The 16,370-nt window shown below is 55.7% G+C and overlaps 8 protein-coding genes across 8 annotated transcripts; 4 read left to right on the top strand and 4 right to left on the bottom strand.

The window, feature by feature from the left end:
• Positions 1-599: 599 nt before the first annotated feature.
• PHYSODRAFT_452164 (hypothetical protein) lies at positions 600-881 on the bottom strand (the record flags this gene model as incomplete). The annotated part of the gene is made up of 1 exon (XM_009521318.1): positions 600-881. A coding segment is annotated over one exon (282 nt), but the record flags the coding sequence as incomplete, so codon positions are not given.
• Positions 882-2,322: 1,441 nt separating this feature from the next.
• PHYSODRAFT_349904 (hypothetical protein) lies at positions 2,323-4,568 on the bottom strand (the record flags this gene model as incomplete). Its single annotated transcript, XM_009521319.1, has 6 exons — positions 2,323-2,705; positions 2,791-2,821; positions 2,918-3,612; positions 3,748-3,835; positions 3,953-4,098; positions 4,191-4,568. 6 exons carry the CDS (start codon positions 4,566-4,568, stop codon positions 2,385-2,387), a joined length of 1,659 nt encoding a protein of 552 aa, XP_009519614.1. The 3' UTR covers positions 2,323-2,384.
• A 1,090-nt stretch (positions 4,569-5,658) lies between these two features.
• Positions 5,659-8,092, top strand: PHYSODRAFT_349905 (hypothetical protein; the record flags this gene model as incomplete). Its single annotated transcript, XM_009521320.1, has 1 exon — positions 5,659-8,092. The coding sequence occupies one exon, from the start codon at positions 5,659-5,661 to the stop codon at positions 7,996-7,998; it is 2,340 nt and encodes a 779-aa protein (XP_009519615.1). The 3' UTR covers positions 7,999-8,092.
• A 54-nt stretch (positions 8,093-8,146) lies between these two features.
• PHYSODRAFT_486229 (hypothetical protein) lies at positions 8,147-8,591 on the bottom strand (the record flags this gene model as incomplete). The annotated part of the gene is made up of 2 exons (XM_009521321.1): positions 8,147-8,326; positions 8,400-8,591. The coding sequence occupies 2 exons, from the start codon at positions 8,589-8,591 to the stop codon at positions 8,147-8,149; spliced, it is 372 nt and encodes a 123-aa protein (XP_009519616.1).
• Positions 8,592-8,831: 240 nt separating this feature from the next.
• PHYSODRAFT_325453 (hypothetical protein) lies at positions 8,832-11,090 on the top strand (the record flags this gene model as incomplete). Its single annotated transcript, XM_009521322.1, has 1 exon — positions 8,832-11,090. One exon carries the CDS (start codon positions 8,832-8,834, stop codon positions 11,088-11,090), a length of 2,259 nt encoding a protein of 752 aa, XP_009519617.1.
• Positions 11,091-11,604: 514 nt separating this feature from the next.
• Positions 11,605-12,189, top strand: PHYSODRAFT_478735 (hypothetical protein; the record flags this gene model as incomplete). Its single annotated transcript, XM_009521323.1, has 2 exons — positions 11,605-11,870; positions 11,937-12,189. The coding sequence occupies 2 exons, from the start codon at positions 11,605-11,607 to the stop codon at positions 12,187-12,189; spliced, it is 519 nt and encodes a 172-aa protein (XP_009519618.1).
• Positions 12,190-12,320: 131 nt separating this feature from the next.
• On the bottom strand, positions 12,321-12,878 carry PHYSODRAFT_483367 (hypothetical protein; the record flags this gene model as incomplete). The annotated part of the gene is made up of 3 exons (XM_009521324.1): positions 12,321-12,432; positions 12,502-12,555; positions 12,703-12,878. 3 exons carry the CDS (start codon positions 12,876-12,878, stop codon positions 12,321-12,323), a joined length of 342 nt encoding a protein of 113 aa, XP_009519619.1.
• A 496-nt stretch (positions 12,879-13,374) lies between these two features.
• Positions 13,375-16,304, top strand: PHYSODRAFT_344681 (hypothetical protein; the record flags this gene model as incomplete). The annotated part of the gene is made up of 1 exon (XM_009521325.1): positions 13,375-16,304. The coding sequence occupies one exon, from the start codon at positions 13,375-13,377 to the stop codon at positions 16,138-16,140; it is 2,766 nt and encodes a 921-aa protein (XP_009519620.1). The 3' UTR covers positions 16,141-16,304.
• Positions 16,305-16,370: the final 66 nt, after the last annotated feature.

Here is a 16,370-nt window from a genome sequence, read left to right on the forward strand (position 1 = left end):
AGCAGGTGTCGCCAGGCTTCTCGAAGTAGCCATGACATGATGGCTACCTAACGGAGACCTGGTGGCCGAGAGCACATGTCGGCGCGAAAGCGAGCCACCTGGACGCCGATGACAAGGTGTTCGTGCGGATCTGAGCGCACACGTTGCGTGGCCGGCGGCCTATCACGCCATTGCAGTTGCAAGCATTGCGCGAAGCAGCTGCAACGAGATGCAGGTGGCCGGCAACATGTGTGCGTGTGCTAACAGTCACCTTAGCATGCCGGCCGGGACCAGCATGTTCATCTTCACTTCACTTTGGCATTGGACCTACAGATTCGATCCATCCGCCGCTGCTGCGAGGACAACCGCACAACCGGCGCAATGGTGGACACGTTGAAGTGCTAATCGCTGTTCATTCTCAAAAAATCCTGAGCACGAACACATCGTTTCGTGTTCCTGCTGGCACCTCACTATCACGCGCAAATTTTGCTACATACACCTCCGACACTAGGCTGGCTGTGAGCCTAATCCCCGCCTCCCTTCTTCACCCGCGCTTGACTGTGGCCGCTTGACTGTGGCCGCCGTGGAACTTACCTCGCCGGTTGGTTCTGGGCTTCGCGACCATGAGCTTTACAGAGCCCTCGCAAGTACGCCGACTTCTTGCAGCCTTCCTCGCGACACAAGTGCTTTCCACCATGCACCGAGCAGCGCCCTCGCACCCGCGCTTTCTTGGTGCATCCGTCCACTAGACATTCCTTCGTGGCGTGGCGGCAGCAGAAGCCCCGAGTGCCTTTGCGTGCCAAATTCCCACAACCATCTTCCTTACACCGTTTGCGGTTTGCATGATTCTCGCAGAACCCGTCCGACAGCACAGGCATCTTGCAGCGTCTGACCGTGCATACATATTCCTCGGACTCGACAATAGGCGAGCGGGACACCTTCCGAGTTGCAACTTTACTGTTAGCTCTTTTGTCGTGCTCCACGACGCCCATTTCAACTTTCTCCCGCTTCAAGTTCGCCACGCTCTCCTCGGCTTCACGTACACGCTTGTGGCCTGCGTTGCGAAAGAGATTGGGTAAATCGGACGAGTTCCAGGCGTCATTGTTGGAAGGCTCGGAGGGCTTCTTCGTCGTCTGCAACTTCGGACGCTTCTTGGTTGTTTGGATCGAAGGCTCCTTGGTCTTGGGAGCAGCACTATCGGAGACTGCGACAGACTTGTTGAGCTCCGACTTCGTGCGCTTGGTCGCTACCAGTTCGGCTTTGGTGCTCGTACACTTGTCGTCCCCAATATTCGTCCCTAGTCTGCCGCCTCCATGGGCCTGGCATAAACCTTGGGTGTACGAGTAGTTCGTGCAATCTTCCTTCTGGCACTGGTCTCGACCTCCGTGCCCTGGACACAAACCTCGCTTGTACGCTGCCCTGTAGCACCCTCCCACCTTGCATTTCTTCTGCCCGTTGCAGAGCATCGGGATTCCGTCCGAAGTGCCATCAGTACGCAATGCACTTGTAGTGTCTTTCACAGGTCTTTTCTCTTCGGCTCGCGCTTCCTTCTTGGTATCACAGCGGTCACTTGGCTGCGTAGCCGTGTTTATCTGTCCCCCAGGAACTTCGGATCTTGTTTCACTTTTTGAGAGTGGTGAAGTGCCATTCGTGCCGCTCGTAGGCTTGATGGTAATGTTGGTGCTGGTCTTGTTGTTCAAGACGAGTACGCGCCCTTGAGTCTTCGGCATACTTTTAACTTTGGTGGGTGGCGCACGCTTCACTTCAGCGTATTCTTTCTTCGCATCAGGCTTAGCATCACCGACTTGTTTCTGTCGTGTAGCACCGTTAGCGCGTGGAGAGGGATCCCTTTTGCGATGTTCTCCACCATTTGGAGGACGGTCGGCGTGGTGGGGAGTAGCAGGTTTCAAACCCGAGCAATCGGGAGGAAGCGATCGCTCTTTTGAGCGCTTTAAGAAATCCTCAGTCAATTTATTGCTCATTCGAGCTGGACGACGTGTAGATTTTGTCTGCTTGCGGTTTCCCTCGACGTCACCTCTGCCTGTCGACGTGCTGCTCAAGTGCTTTCTCGGATTCTCCTTTAAGCACTTAGCGGATCGCGATAGCTGGACCCGGTCGAGCTTTTTCTTGGCTGCCAGCTTCCATTTGCCATCTTCACCCTTAACGAGCCAGCGCCCAACCATGGTGGAGAACGCACTTTCAATTTCAGAGTTAGCTGTTGCGCCACGACGCCTTTCATGCGTTTTCTTCTCCATCCCTGGTTCTCACTGAATGCTGCACCCCCTTTGTGCGACAAGGCGCTAAGGGTGACATCCTTTATCGAAAACATATCTTCGTGCGATAATACACTAAACGCTGAAATCGTATTAGTCACTTGAATTGAAAATTGGGCACTAGCTAACACTCTACTCGACAGCGACACTAGTCTGAGAGCTGGTGAGTTTTTGATTTTGCTGCTGCTGTCGCTGACGCAGCTGCTGTTCCTGTCGGGTCAGTGACAGGATACGCAAACGCTGCAGCTCTTCCTCAAGCATGAAGCTTTGCTTGCGCTCATCGATGTAGCGTGATTCAAGTTGCCCGCAGCGGTGACGCAGTTCGTCGTTCTCTTCCGACAAACACTCAATTTCCAAAGTGCGGTGGCGCGCCTCACGTTCCGCTGCATTGAGCAACGAATGCAGAGATTCGTTGGACTGGGTCAGCTTGTCCACCTGCATGTACAGCTCTCGCTGTGTCGACAAAAAGAAAAACAAGCAGTAATAATGGTTAGTGGATGATGCTGCTACAGCCCGCGTACACAACATTTTAGCGCACCAATTCTTCTTCTCGAGTCTCCCCGTTGCTGCTGAATTCAAGGTACGCAAACCCATAAAGAAATGTCAGATACTCAAAATATGTATACACAGCAGCGTCAACAGATCGAAAGGATGCAGAAACGTACAGTCCTGCTCGTTGACGCTTGAGCTCATTGATCTGCGATGGGATCGTCATGAGTTGCTGCTGTTGCTCCTGAAGCACGCTGATAATCTGCTTCAGATCGTGCTGCTGTCGGATAAGCGATGCAATCGTCTGCTGCTGCTGCAGAAATTGAGCGGCCGAGATGGTGACCGAAGTTTGCGGGAGGGTGACGACACTACCGGTAGTTTCTCCAACTTGCATGAGCTGTGTAGGCGGCGTGACGGGCCTTACAGCATTCGGAGCGATTGTGACAGTACTTGCAGCGATAGCACCAGTTACAGCGCTTGGGGCAACTGTGACGGTACTATGAGCGATAGTACCAGTAGATCTACTGTCGGGAATAGCTACACTTCCCATCGAGGTGGCCATGCTCGTGCTCGCCGTTACCACAGTCGCAGCAGATGCCGCCATCGCGGTCGTTAGGGCAACGTTGGCCAGTGCATCCGCGCCCTCCACTGCTGGCAGAGCCTGGAGTTTAGCATACGCCGCAGCTTCTTGCTGCTGTTGTTGATTTCCACTAGGGTCCACCATGTCAGTGGATTCGATAAACTCGCGGTCCGGACTCTCACTGCGTCGCCGTGATCGCCGAATGGCTGCAGTTTGTCGCAGTCGAGGCATGGATCGAGTGACACGCTTCGGTTTGGGGCGACGCTCCATGCTGTCGAAGCTGCGGCTGAGCTGGCCCAGCTGAGGGGCACTTTCAACTGAGCTCCCTCCGATCGACGTCGTGGTCACGAAGCGATGGTCGTACAACTAAATAAACGACAAACACAAGAAAGTTAGAAGCGACCTCTCCTCCGTATCGTACAGCACCTCTGGTCGTACGTCGTCGGCGTTCTTTCTCGATGTGGGGGAGTCCGACGCAAGTTCAATAATGGTGAAGCGGCCTCTGCGCTTAACCCTTTGAAAAAATCAAGGGCGAGCAAAGCCACACGGAGGTCATATGAGCCAAAAAATCTGCAAGGAGCGTTCCGCGCGTTGACGCGAAGCGACCACACAAGTCAGCGAGGAAACGCACCGGCGAGCGCGCTGCGTGCTTTTCTTGGGCGACGAGTACTTCCTCGACGGCGAGCCGGGCGCCGCACTACCAGTAATGATAGTGCTAGCAGCCCTGGGCGTCGACACCTCGCAGATCGTGTCCACAACAACCGAGGAAGGTTCCGTCTGCACGTATTCCATGTCAGTATCATGGCACCCTTCGACGGCGCCCCCTCTACCATACAGCGGACAAATACAATAGGCACAATGCTACGTACTTGGGGGACGATTGTGAGCGTCGTCTCTATCGGTGCAGGAGGCACCGAGACAGCTTCGGGCGGCTGCGTGTGGGTCTCGGGCGGCTCCTCCATCTTCAGCGGCGGGGGCTGCACAGCTCCGATCGAGGCGGGCTTCTCCAGCTCGTCAAGGTGCAGGTCAACGCCCTGCACCGGTTGGGGCGCGATCGTGGCGACCTCGCTGCAGCTTCCGTTGGACGCGGGCGCGTCGCTCACGACAGCGGCGGGGAAGTCCGCGACCGACACTTCGTCGTCCTGGAACGTGGGCGACGACAGCCGCGGCGAGTAGGGCGAGCCGGGGATGATCTCGGTGATGGTAAAGCGGCCCTTTTGTTCCACCCGCGTGCGCCGCGACTCCATCGCTGCTGCCTGCCTGCCTGCCTGCCCTGGGCCTGCTTGCCTGGCCACTTCGTTCAGATTCCCAACTGCTCGAGGTCCAAGGTGACGCTAGCCGGAGCAGAAACGGGTCGGATAGGTACACTGTACCGAATCATGCTGTTCGCCCGCCGATGGTACACTGTACCTCGATGCAAAGTGTTGCTTGCAACTGCTTGCAACTGCAAAGAGCTGGAAGACCTGTATTCGTCAACCGCAAATACTTCACAAGGGGGATAACGTTAAGAAAAATGGACCGGATGCTGTAGAGCGCGGGTGAGACCTGAGTGACGAACACCTTGCAGAGTTTCCCAGGAGTCGTCTGCACAACTTATTTCGAAGTTCACCTTTCGGGTAGCTTCACGCATCCCGTAACCGCGCGTCTCGAATCGCGATGCAGTCGAGCGCGAATCCTGGCCACCACTCAAACTCGATAGGTGCCAGTGGAGCAAAGTACGGCCGCTGGTGTTGATTGTAGATCCAGACCCGATCACGTTTTGTGTCGACAATAACTCCTTCACGACACCCAGCGTCAATAAATCTCGTCACCTGCGCTTGCAAGTCTTTGATGCTGTCCGTCCCCAGCATGAGTTCGACGACAACAATCGGCACACAGGGTTTGTAAGCCTTCTCTTGGTCTGCATCAGAGAGGCGGGGCCAAGTCGCCGCGTCGATATAGGACATGTCCGGGATGAACTGCGTGTGATAACTAAACGCATATAGAGTTTGCGACTGGTCGAATTGATAGCCTGTGCGGTCATACCCAACTTTGCCTCCAGCAGCTCGTCTTCCATTGCTGGGCTTGGGCAATCGCGTTTCCTTTCTCCTCCTCCGAGCTAAGTGCAATCTCTCGCACAAGGAGAAATGGGTACTCATGCTCGAGGAAGAACCGGTCTTCTTCCACCTCATTCAGATCTAGAGGCTGTGTAATCTTGTACTTCCCAGGGCTAGCAGGAACGCGATCTCCACCTGGTAGCACCCTCCGCTCGGACCCAGCGTACCAATTCGACGGTACAGTGTACCGTAACGGTACAAGTGAATTGGTCTCCTGATCAACGGGCAGTCTTGACGCCGAATGTCCGAGGACAAGTCCGACGCCGTTGTTGCTGTTGCTGCGGCGACCACGATCGTGGCGGAGGCACCCGCCGCTCCGCCGGCTGCTGGCTCGCAGCGCAAGTTCGGGCCAAAGTGGGAGATCAAGTATGCGGTGGCCGTCACGGAACGCGACGCGCTGACGCAGCTGCCCACGAAGGCCGTGTGCCTGCTGTGCCAGGCCTTCGAGCGGGAGGAGATCGTCGGTGCCAAGCGGAAGAAGACCAATCGTGTCCGCACCTTCACGGAGCCGTGGCGACCCGACAACATGAAGCGTCACATGGAGCAGCAGCACCCGCAGCGTTGGGAGGAGTACCAGAACCTCGGGGACGGCGAGAAGCGCGCGTACTTCTCCAGCGGCCGGGCGGCCCGCGAAGATCTGATGATGCCAGTGGCTAGCGGAGACGTGGCTGTGGCCCCGATGGTCAGTGATCCGAACCCGAGCGTCGAGGCTCATGCAGCCGCTGCTCAGTCTCGCACGTACCTTATTGACAGAGACATCGTGGAGGAGCTTATTGCTGGCGTCCTGTTTCAGACCACAAACAACGAGTATCGCAATGCGTGGAATGTGCCGGTGATGTTCTCACTACTGGAAGGAGCAGATGCAGGGTCTGGAGAAATTGACATGAACGAGTCGCGTTATGTGGCGCGGGTGGACTCGCTTCTGAAGTTTAACATGTGCTTGAAATACGTGGGTATGGGGATAGCGCTCAACCAAGTTGTGCCGCTTTTTCAGAAGACGGCGGAGGAAACAGGAATGGATAAGAGTCTCGGAGGATCGAGCTTTACGGAGCAGCAGTTGGCGTGCTTGTGTCGTGTGGCTTGTGCCGTCAACTTGCAGACACTGAAGGACTCGCTACGCGCAGTGTGGGCGTTTGCGATTGCAATTGAAAAGGGGAAAAATGCTGGCTCGCCGTATTTGGACGTTCACGTACGGTTTGAACGCAATGGACAACTCCACGATTTTCACTTGGTCTCGGTCCCTGTTCGAGAGGACTCATCTCAGATCATCGCTCACCAGTGCGACGCGATTATCAAATGTTTCGATGTTGTGGCGCCAGGGTGGAGGACGCAACTGATAGGCGTCTCTACCAGCGAGCCGTTAGCAAAAATGCCTTCGAGCGCACGAGCTCTGATGGGTAGTTTGTCCCGCGAGTGCGTGGCCCCCTTTTATTCTGAGTGGGAAGTCGTGCAGCAGCTCGAGCGAACAATTCAGGAAACGTTCGATGGCCTCTGCAATGAGCGCTTCGTGGCTGCTCTGACGGTGTTGACTGGGCACTTTCGACGACAGCGCGCTCTTATTCGTGAAATGAATGGAGAAATGTGCCCAAAATTTGAGGAAGGCAGGTGGCGATCGATAGCGAAGGTATTGAAATGGTTTGCGGAACATCGTGCGCGTTTAACCAAGTTTGTCCAAGACGCTCAGTTACCAGGGGCTCCTGGGAAAGAATGGTGGGTCACAATCTTGGCTGCGAGCAGTGTTGTGGACCGTGTAAATGTGGCTTTGAATTCATTGTGCGAGCCGGCTACTGCGCTGAGTTTCTCCCGACGCGAGTGTCTGGGTAAGCTTGTGACAGATGTCGCTTTGATGAGCGGCGCATTAGGGCCATTATCTGCTCCACAGCGACTTTCGATGGCTCAAAGTAATAATTTCGAAGTGGGTGACTTTGCGCTGAGTCGAGAGGCAACCTTCTCATTTCTGAAAGAGCAAGGCAGCTTCGCGATAGAAGCGGTAGATGAACTGGAGGAAAACTTTTCAACGTGCTGTCAAGCTGCTGTGGAGACTACTGCCATTTTCGTGCTTTCTCTTATTAGTAAAGTGCACCAAATGGCTCCCCATTGTAGCCAGAACGGTAGCCTCACGTCAAACTCCAGTGCTAGCCTCCCCCCGTTCCTCCCAGCGACGTTGTGTAAGTCACGGAGTCAAGACTTTGTGGTCCAGTTGCAGATTCAAAGTGTGCGTCTGCAGCAGCATTTTTCGGCGGATCAGATTGAGCAGATTGAAGACCAACACCGTGTTCTGCGAACGGCCTACCGACTAGACGAGAGCGTGAGCCAGCAGATTAGTGTGCTGTCCAAAGCCAGTTCTTTCAGAGAGGCATGGAGCGATGGCCGTTTCGGAGGCAACGATTGCCGCCTTCTTCGCAAGTTTTGTGGGGCAATTGCGTGTGCTGCTACAGACCCCATCGTGGTGAAAAGTTCGACCGAGTTTTCCCTGATCAATTGGCGAAGGAGCCCCTTTGGCCTCTCGCTTGTGGACTTTTTGCTGGAAGCTGCGTTACATGCCCGGCAGTATAGTGATCTCTCGCGCTTGCGTGAGTGATGAGGACATAATGAGTAATACTGAAGTATGCTTGAGGTGGCTTCGAGCACGTAAGCGAACCAGTTAAGTAAATGGACAGCAAGTTCGTGCGGATGATGGCACGCAATCGATACAAATCGCAGCTCGGGTTGATTGTTTGCCATCATTACTAGCTAGTGCAGACGATAAGAAGTGTGATCACGGTGGCAAGGAAAGTAAGCGAGCATATCGTAGCGAATACTGGGAACTTGTGCCTTCGGTCGGTCACCTTGACAAGCTGCTCCGGCGGCTCTGCTCCGTTGGTGGGCACTCGAGGGTCAACTTCGAAGAGCACGCCAACGTGCGGCTCCTGTCAGTTGGCATGCAGCAACTCATCAAACGCCACTCCAAACCAATTGTTATTAGCTGTAAGCGCGTCGTACCCAGTAGTCAGGTAGAATATCTGCATCGATCGCTGTCGGGTCGTCTTCACGATGCGTCTGACTCCAGCCTAACGACTTGGCCACTTCAACATGGTCATCTTTTCGACGGACCAGTGGCTTCTGATGAGTAAATCCTGCAGTCTCCGTCGCAAGCAGCACGCACCCAACCAATACTAGCAACGACGCTTGCATGCATCGCCTTCCCATTGTCCTCTCCACGTGTTTTGCAGCGCTAAAGCAGCATCAGCAGCAAACAGCAACAAACAAACACCCGTAACGACCGATACATGGCTACACTCTTGTCCCATATGCCGAAAAGCGCCACCTTTTGGTCCAATGGATGCCTTTGGCGCGCTTTTGCTCCACAGCCGTTGGCGACCAACGGTCTCATTCCGCATTGTGACGTCAGGAGTAACAACGGACTCGAGAGTGATGGTCGCCAGTGCCTTCCCGGACGACGCCGCGGCCCAGCGCGCCATGCCCGACCTGGCAGCGATGGAGGCGATCGAGGAGCAGGCGCGCAAGGAGCGCGAGGCCTCCGCTGCCAAGCGAGCCCCCACCCCGGCGGAGACCGCCGAGGACACAGGCGAGAAGATCGCCAAGCTGGACTCGCTGCTGGAGAAGGCCAGTCTGTACTCGAGCTTCCTGTTCTCCAACATGGAGAGCGCTGCCACCGTCAACGACACCGTTGTGGCGCAGGATGCGGAGGACGATGAGGCGGAAGAGCAGACCGCTAAGGGTAAGCGCAAGCGCGGCAAGAAGGCGTCGGCTAACGCCAACAAGAAAACCAAGAAAGGCGTGGACAAGCTGCGCGAGGTGCAGGGCGACACGTCTCTAGACACGCGCCAGCAGCCTAAGAAGGTGGCGTTCAAGCAACCCAAGCTCATGGTTGGCGGCACGCTGCGCGACTATCAGCTGGAGGGCATCCGATGGCTCTGCAATTTGTTTGAGAACGGCCTGAACGGCATTCTGGCAGACGAGATGGGTCTGGGTAAGACCATCCAGGTGATCGGTCTTCTGGCTCACCTCAAGGCGCTCGGAGTGCGAGGACCGCACCTTATCGTGGCGCCGCTGTCGACGCTCATGAACTGGGCCACCGAGTTCCGCAAGTGGGCTCCTAGCATGCCGGTGATTATTTATCACGGCACCAGGGCTGAACGTAGCAAAATGAGGAAGAACGAGCTCAACCGAAAGAAGAAAAACGACGCTGACTTCCCGGTCATCATTTCGTCGTATGAGATGATGCTCCAAGATTCCAGGGCTTTTGCGAGCTCGGGCTTCGTGTGGAAGTACATGGTGATCGACGAAGGTCACCGACTGAAGAACATGGACTGCTTGCTGGTACGTGAGCTTAAGCGTGGTCGATCGGAGAACCGCCTGCTGCTGACCGGCACCCCGCTGCAGAACAATTTGACCGAGCTGTGGTCTCTGCTCAACTTTATCTTGCCGGATGTATTTGACGACCTTGAACTTTTCGAGAGCTGGTTCTCATTCACACCTGACGCTATTGCCACGGCTGCTGCGGCGAATGAGTCCGTGGCTGCGCAAGATGTCCTGCACGGCGAAAAGAAGGTCGAAGTGATCACAAAACTACACGAAATTCTTCGACCGTTCCTGCTTCGTCGCTTGAAGGTGGACGTGGTGGAGGAGATGGTTTCGAAGACAGAGATTTTCGTTTACTGTGCCATGACCTTGAGGCAGCGCGAGTACTATCAGATGATTCGCGATGGTACGCTCGCAGAGGCTATGGAGCAAAAGTACGGTAAGTATCAAGCCCAGAACGCGTTCAAGACGACCACCTTGAGAAACAAAATGGTTCAATGCCGCAAGTGCTGCCTACACCCTTACTTGTTCGACGAGCCGTTGACGGCAAGCGGTGGTGTTATCACGGATGAAAATCTCGTCCAAACATCCGGCAAACTGCGTGTATTGGACCAGATGCTGCCAGCACTCAAGCGCAAGGGACACAAGGTGCTTCTCTTCAGTCAAATGACACGGATGCTGGATATCTTGGAGGACTATTTCATCATGCGAGATTACAGCTACTGCCGTCTCGATGGCAGTACAAAGCTGATGGATCGTGTCGACCAGATGGAGAAATTCAACAAGGTGTCTGCAGGGGCGAAGTCTGCGTCGGATGAGGACAACGTTTTCATTTTCATGCTGTCAACGCGCGCTGGTGGTCTCGGTATCAATCTAATTGCAGCTGATACGGTTATCTTCTACGACTCGGATTGGAACCCTCAGCAGGACAATCAGGCGATGGATCGTTGCCACAGAATCGGCCAGAAAAACGAAATCATCGTGTACCGTCTTGTGACTGAGAACTCTTTTGAGGACCGCATGACCCAGCGCGCGTTCGAGAAGCGTAAGCTTGAGCGCGTCGTCATCCAGCGAGGTGGATTCAAAGAGAGGGAGACTCCAGCAGAAAACGCTAAGCTCACAAATAGCGAGTTGGAGCTTCTTCTGAAGGATGACGTGGAGATTCGCACGGGTGTTGAAAGCGGGGGTATTAGTGAGAAGGAGCTTCAGCAGATTTTGGATCGCGAAATGGTCGTCAACAGTTTCGTGAAGCACACGAGGGAGGAAAACGAGGCAAAGCTTGCGTCGGGGAAAAACGTGATTCCATTCAAGGGCAAAGGTTATGAAGTGGTTGAGAACGCGCCTTCGTCCATGGAGAGCTTTGCATAGAACTTGGTTAGCGATGCCTGCCACCATGTCAATACTATTGTCCAGCCTTATTTTTTCTTGCACAAGTGAAGCGTTGGTGAGTTTATTGCGAATCAGAGTTCCTCGTGCATGTTTAACACCATTCAAGATGGCCTGACTCACTGCCACTGCCACGGTGCAGTGATCTGGCCCAACTTCCTAGCTCCGGTAAAGTCTAGCCGATGATGGGCGTGGTGATAGATTCTTGTTTGAGAAAATACTAAGTTAGTACTGTACAAATTGTGCACCAAGTAAACCCTCTATCGGATGAAAACCCTGCCGCTGTATCTTCGTCTGTACCCTGCCTTCCTGGGTTGCAGTGCACTTGTAAAATGCCCTTGATACTGACAGGCTTGTACATTTTCCATGCGAGGTCTCACATCAACGATGGTCGTGTTTCGGCAGGGAGGCGCTGGCTTCTGTCAATGGTACCATGCTACCGATGTACGTATCACTCGGTGTTGCTGCGTATGACCGTACACTGGAGAATCACAGTATGCATGCTGCACCACAGCTCCAGAGCCGCGAGCTGTACCACGAAATGTCGCTCATGTTCCTGCTGACGGCCATTCCTCAGCTCCTAGCAGCGCTGCTGCTGCTCTACTACGCGTGTACCTTCTCACAAGCATCTAGTGCTTTCGTGCATCGCATGCTGGTAGATTCGTGCTTGCATGAGGGCGTCGTAGGTCTCATGCTTGCTTCGCTCCTGTTCTCGGCATTCCACCTTGCACTAAGTGTATGCTGCTGCTTTCCCGCTTTCTGGTAGGAGACTCTCGGTTCCATCGCGTTGATTCACTACACTAACTGAGCTTCACCTGCGTGTTGCAGTCCTGTTGACCCGATACGCTGCCAGCTCAGTCGAATCGTGGCGTGCCCAGAATCGGTAGCATACCTCCGGCACTACAACTTGTACCCTCGACTAGCCCACACCTGCGCAACTTCCACAATGCTGTTCGCATTGTCCACCATCGAGACTGCACACATCATCAAGGACCAGCATGCGCGCGTACGCCGTGCCAACTTCGTCACCTTCTCCAGACACGAACCCGTCTACGAGGCGTCCGCCGCAGTCGTCTTCTGAAGTCTACAGCAACCTAGACCTGCATCAACTGCAGAGACAATAACCTCGACAAACCAAGTCCACCACAATATTTTCTTGTCCAAGCTTCATTTGATACCTTACTACGCCTGTACCTGCAGACAATCAATCAATTACCTCACCAACTGCGCCCACGGATCTTCAAGGAACGACGGCTGAAAGAACACTCGTCCAGGTCCGTCCTCGGTCCGATACTGCTGCACTTGACGTGGTCGCATCTCCTCTCTCTGCTGGTGGTCATTGCTGTGCTGGGAAGGTTCAGGTCCTCCATTGCCTCGCTCCAGCTGCTTCCACGGGTCCTCCAGGAACGACGGCATGAAGAATCTCGAGCCGTCGCGTACGTCGTCACTGGGGCCTCTCTTGCGCTTGTACTGGGGCTGGTTATAGTTGCGGTTCTGCCTGAACTGTTGGTTTTGCTGCTGCTGCTGGAAGCCGCCGCGCCCGCGTCCTCCTCGCCCTCGACCTCTTCCGCGGCCTCCACGGCCACCACGGAACCCTCCGCGACCTCCTTGGTGCTGCTGGTAGGGAGCTGGAGGCTGCGTCTGCGGCTGCTGCTGGAACTTGGGCTGGCGCTGCTGCATCTGACGCATCATGGCCTGCAGCTGCGGAGGCATTGGCGGCGGCAGACCTGAAGCGGGGCCGGTCCCAGGCGGCGGCGGAGGTGGCGGCATCGGAGTCATCCTTGGCCAATACGATACTGTAGCCATGTCCGTCATTTCACGTGGTGTACACGAAATCGGCGTCTTAGAAAAAAAATTACGCGCTAACTTTGTCACATGCGTACCAATTTGAAGTCACTATTCGAACATAAAGGTTCTCTGTTTAACACAGGTAGTAGATAAACCAAGCTAAAATACGGATCCCCTCACCTAAAACATAAGATTATATCAACGGATTAGACAGAGTAAAACCTCTCTTGGGTGAAAAGTTGCAGGGTAGCTTCCACACGCCAGTCTTATTCGTGGTGATCGCAGCCAGCAGAGTGAAGCGGGTCAAGACGGACCAGCCCCGCCCCGAGTGAGTACTAGCCAACGGTCTGGAGAGGAGAGCAGCCCCCGCTTGCCAGCCCAGTCCCCAGCCAGCACCCCTCGCACTCCCTCAAGCGCAGGCGACAGACTTCTGAAGGCGTGTGTCTGTCTCTCTGTGCCTGTTAGTGAACACTCCGCCATGAGCCACTACGGCCCGTCGTCCAACGGCAACGGCGGCGCGTACCCGCGCGGCGGTCCGCCGCCATTCCGAGGGCCCCCACAGCAGCCCGCCAACTTCCCGCGCGGCGGGCCGCCCCCCTTCTGTCCGCCGTTTGCTGCGCGCGGACCGACGCCCCCGTTCGCGTTCCGAGGGCCCCCTCCAGCCTTCCGGGGGCCTCCGCCCGGACTGCGGCCGCCTATGGGGCTCAACATCCCGCCGCCGATGGCGTTCCAAGCTCCACCGTCGCCTGCCAATGCCGGACCCATGCTGCCGCCTGGATGGAGCGAACACAGGACCCCACAGGGAGCCACGTACTACTACAACGCCGCCACGGGGGTCAGCACGTACGACGTGCCGACTGCAGCGGAGCCCAGCACGCCCAAGTGGGTGGAGTACAAGGACGACGCCACGGGCGCCTTCTACTACTTTAACACAGTGACGAAGACGACGGTGTGGGACCAGCCCGAGGAGTTCCGCATGCAGAAGGCCAGGGAACAAGTGGCCAAGATGACGAGCGACGCGTTGCACGCCGCGTCGGCGGCGTCGCCTATGGCGGCGCAGGTGCCGCATCATTATCAGAGCCAGAATCTGGTCCAGGCGCCCGAGCACGGCAGCTCCGCGTCGACGGAGAAGGAGGACGAGGACGATGAAGAGGAAGTAAAGCGACAGGAGGCGCAGGAACAGGCGCGCAGGAAGCGCAAGGAGGAGCAGGAACGGGAACAGGCCGCACAGTTCACGGACATGCCGCGCGCAGAGCGGCTGGCCGCGTTCAAGCAGTTTCTGGAGGACAAGCAGATCACGCCGACGCTCAAGTGGGGCGACGCCCAGCGGACAATCAGCAAGGACGCGTCGATGCACAACGACCCGCGCTGGAAGTTCGCGTTGAACACGGTTGGAGAGAAGAAGCAGGCGTACGCCGAGTATTGCACGCAGGCGAAGAACCGCGCGACTATTGAAAAGCGTCGACTGGTGAAGAAGTCGAGGGAGGAGTTTATCGAGCTGCTCGGACTCTTCGAGTCGACTTTGGCTCCAGCTTCGCGCCGCCGGCCGGTCTCGTGGGATGAAGTGACGGAGAGCAACAATTTCTACGCACTGCGCAAGGATGCGCGATGGTGCGCTATTGAAGAGACTCGCGAGAAGCAGCAGCTTTTCGCTACGTTCATGCAGGATCTGGAGCGTAACCAGAAGGCTCGCCTGGCAAAGCGGCGGGAAGTGCTCCAGACTGCGTTCATGGATTTGGTGCGGAAGCGTGTCGAAGCCAAGGAGTTGGAGTTGAACGGTGGTCGTTCTGGCAAGCGTCTGGATAGTGATACCAAGCGTCGAGTCCTGGATTTGCTGGAGGAAGTGGAGCTCCCTGACAGTGGAGGCAAGATTGGCGAAGAAGCGCTCCGGGTCGTGGATAAGCATGACGTTTATGATTGGGTGGAGGGATTCCTGCGTGAACAACGCGAGCTGGAGCATGCGAAGCGCAAGCGTGAACGTGCCGAGCGTGCTGAGCGAGAAGAGAAGTTGGGGCGTGAGCTCAATGAGCAATTAAAAGAATTGGCCGCTAGCGGAAAACTTACTGTGGGAAGCACGTGGAATGAATTTTCGGCTGAGCACCTAAAGCATGCTAGCGAGCAGCAGGCTAAAGAATCCAAGAGCGAAGCAGAAGGCGATGCTGATGAGGACGAAGATGACGTCGAACATGAAGACGGAGATAGCGAACATTTGCACTGGAAGAACCAGCGCCGTATATTCGACAAGTTCGTGCGTAGGCTTCGTCGAGACCTGGAGCCTGCAGCCACAGCGATGCGCGAGCACCTGGATCACAGTGGGGAACCACCGTTACGAGTGACTGAAGCGACGACGTATGTAGTTTTTGTGGATGCACTTGAAAGTGGTGTCGGCGTTGCTTTGGATAACAATGCCCCCGAAGAGGGTGAAGAAGAGGTTGTGGAAGAGATGGATGTTGTGACGGCGTCTGGCGAGTCTGAAAAGGATGGCGGTGAGACGGCTGATGGCGAGGGTGCGGACACTAAAAAGCTGACAGCCGAAGAGGCTAATACTGTGTTGGAGGCTGTAGTGAAGGCGCAGCGCGCGAAGCAGGGCGATGCCACACCCATCGAGTTTCCTGCGTTCGTGCGTCAGGTGTACGACATGTGGGTCGCAATGGCTAAGGAGGACAGCAGCCGGGAAGAGGAGAAGAAGACCAAGCATCGCAAACGGAGTCGCAAGGAAAGTCGCGATCTAGCTCCCGAAGACGAAGATGACGAGGACCGACCACGCCGTTCGCGCCGTCGGCCCTCTGCTGCAGACGAGCTCGAAGACGATAAAACTCACAGGAAGCGCCGCCACAGAGGATCTCGGAAGCGTCGTCGCAGTCATGGCTCGCCGTCCGTCTCACGCTCCAGATCTCGCTCTCGCTCCGAGTCTCGGCGCGAATCAAGGCGCAGTCGCCCGAACCGCAGTCGCAGCCGTAGTCGCAACCGTTCGCGCTCGCGCTCTCGAGACCGTGTTGGCACGTTGCCTCCTAGCTTAGCCGCTGTCAACGTGAAGCCTGTGGTCGAAATGGTGTCGACGGAACCGTACTCACCTATCCGAAACCCGACCAAGGTGTTGACTGAGGCAGAAGAAGCCGCGAAGGCGGAGGAGATCATTCGTCAGGCTCGGTTAAAGCTGCAAGGGAAGAGTAAGAGCAATTCCGACGACAGTGAACTCGAAGAGGGCGAGGAGCTGGAGGAGGGTGAAGAGGCCGAGGACTAAATAGATAACTAGACAAGGTGTCCGCGTTAAGCTAAGTCAATGCAGCATCGTGGTTGAAAGGAGCCGCACCCACGAGACTTTGAGATTCGTAGGCCAGCACTGAATTTACACGCAAGGAATGGGATTTACTCGACATCAATACACGGCATGCCTTCTTGACCTCTCGACACACCTCTTTCTTGTTCTTCAGGCGATCGTCGCTCAACGTTGCAGAATTTTGGTGAGCGCCT

This window comes from Phytophthora sojae (assembly GCF_000149755.1).
Source record: "Phytophthora sojae unplaced genomic scaffold PHYSOscaffold_2, whole genome shotgun sequence".
In the NCBI taxonomy this organism is placed as follows: domain Eukaryota; phylum Oomycota; class Peronosporomycetes; order Peronosporales; family Peronosporaceae; genus Phytophthora; species Phytophthora sojae.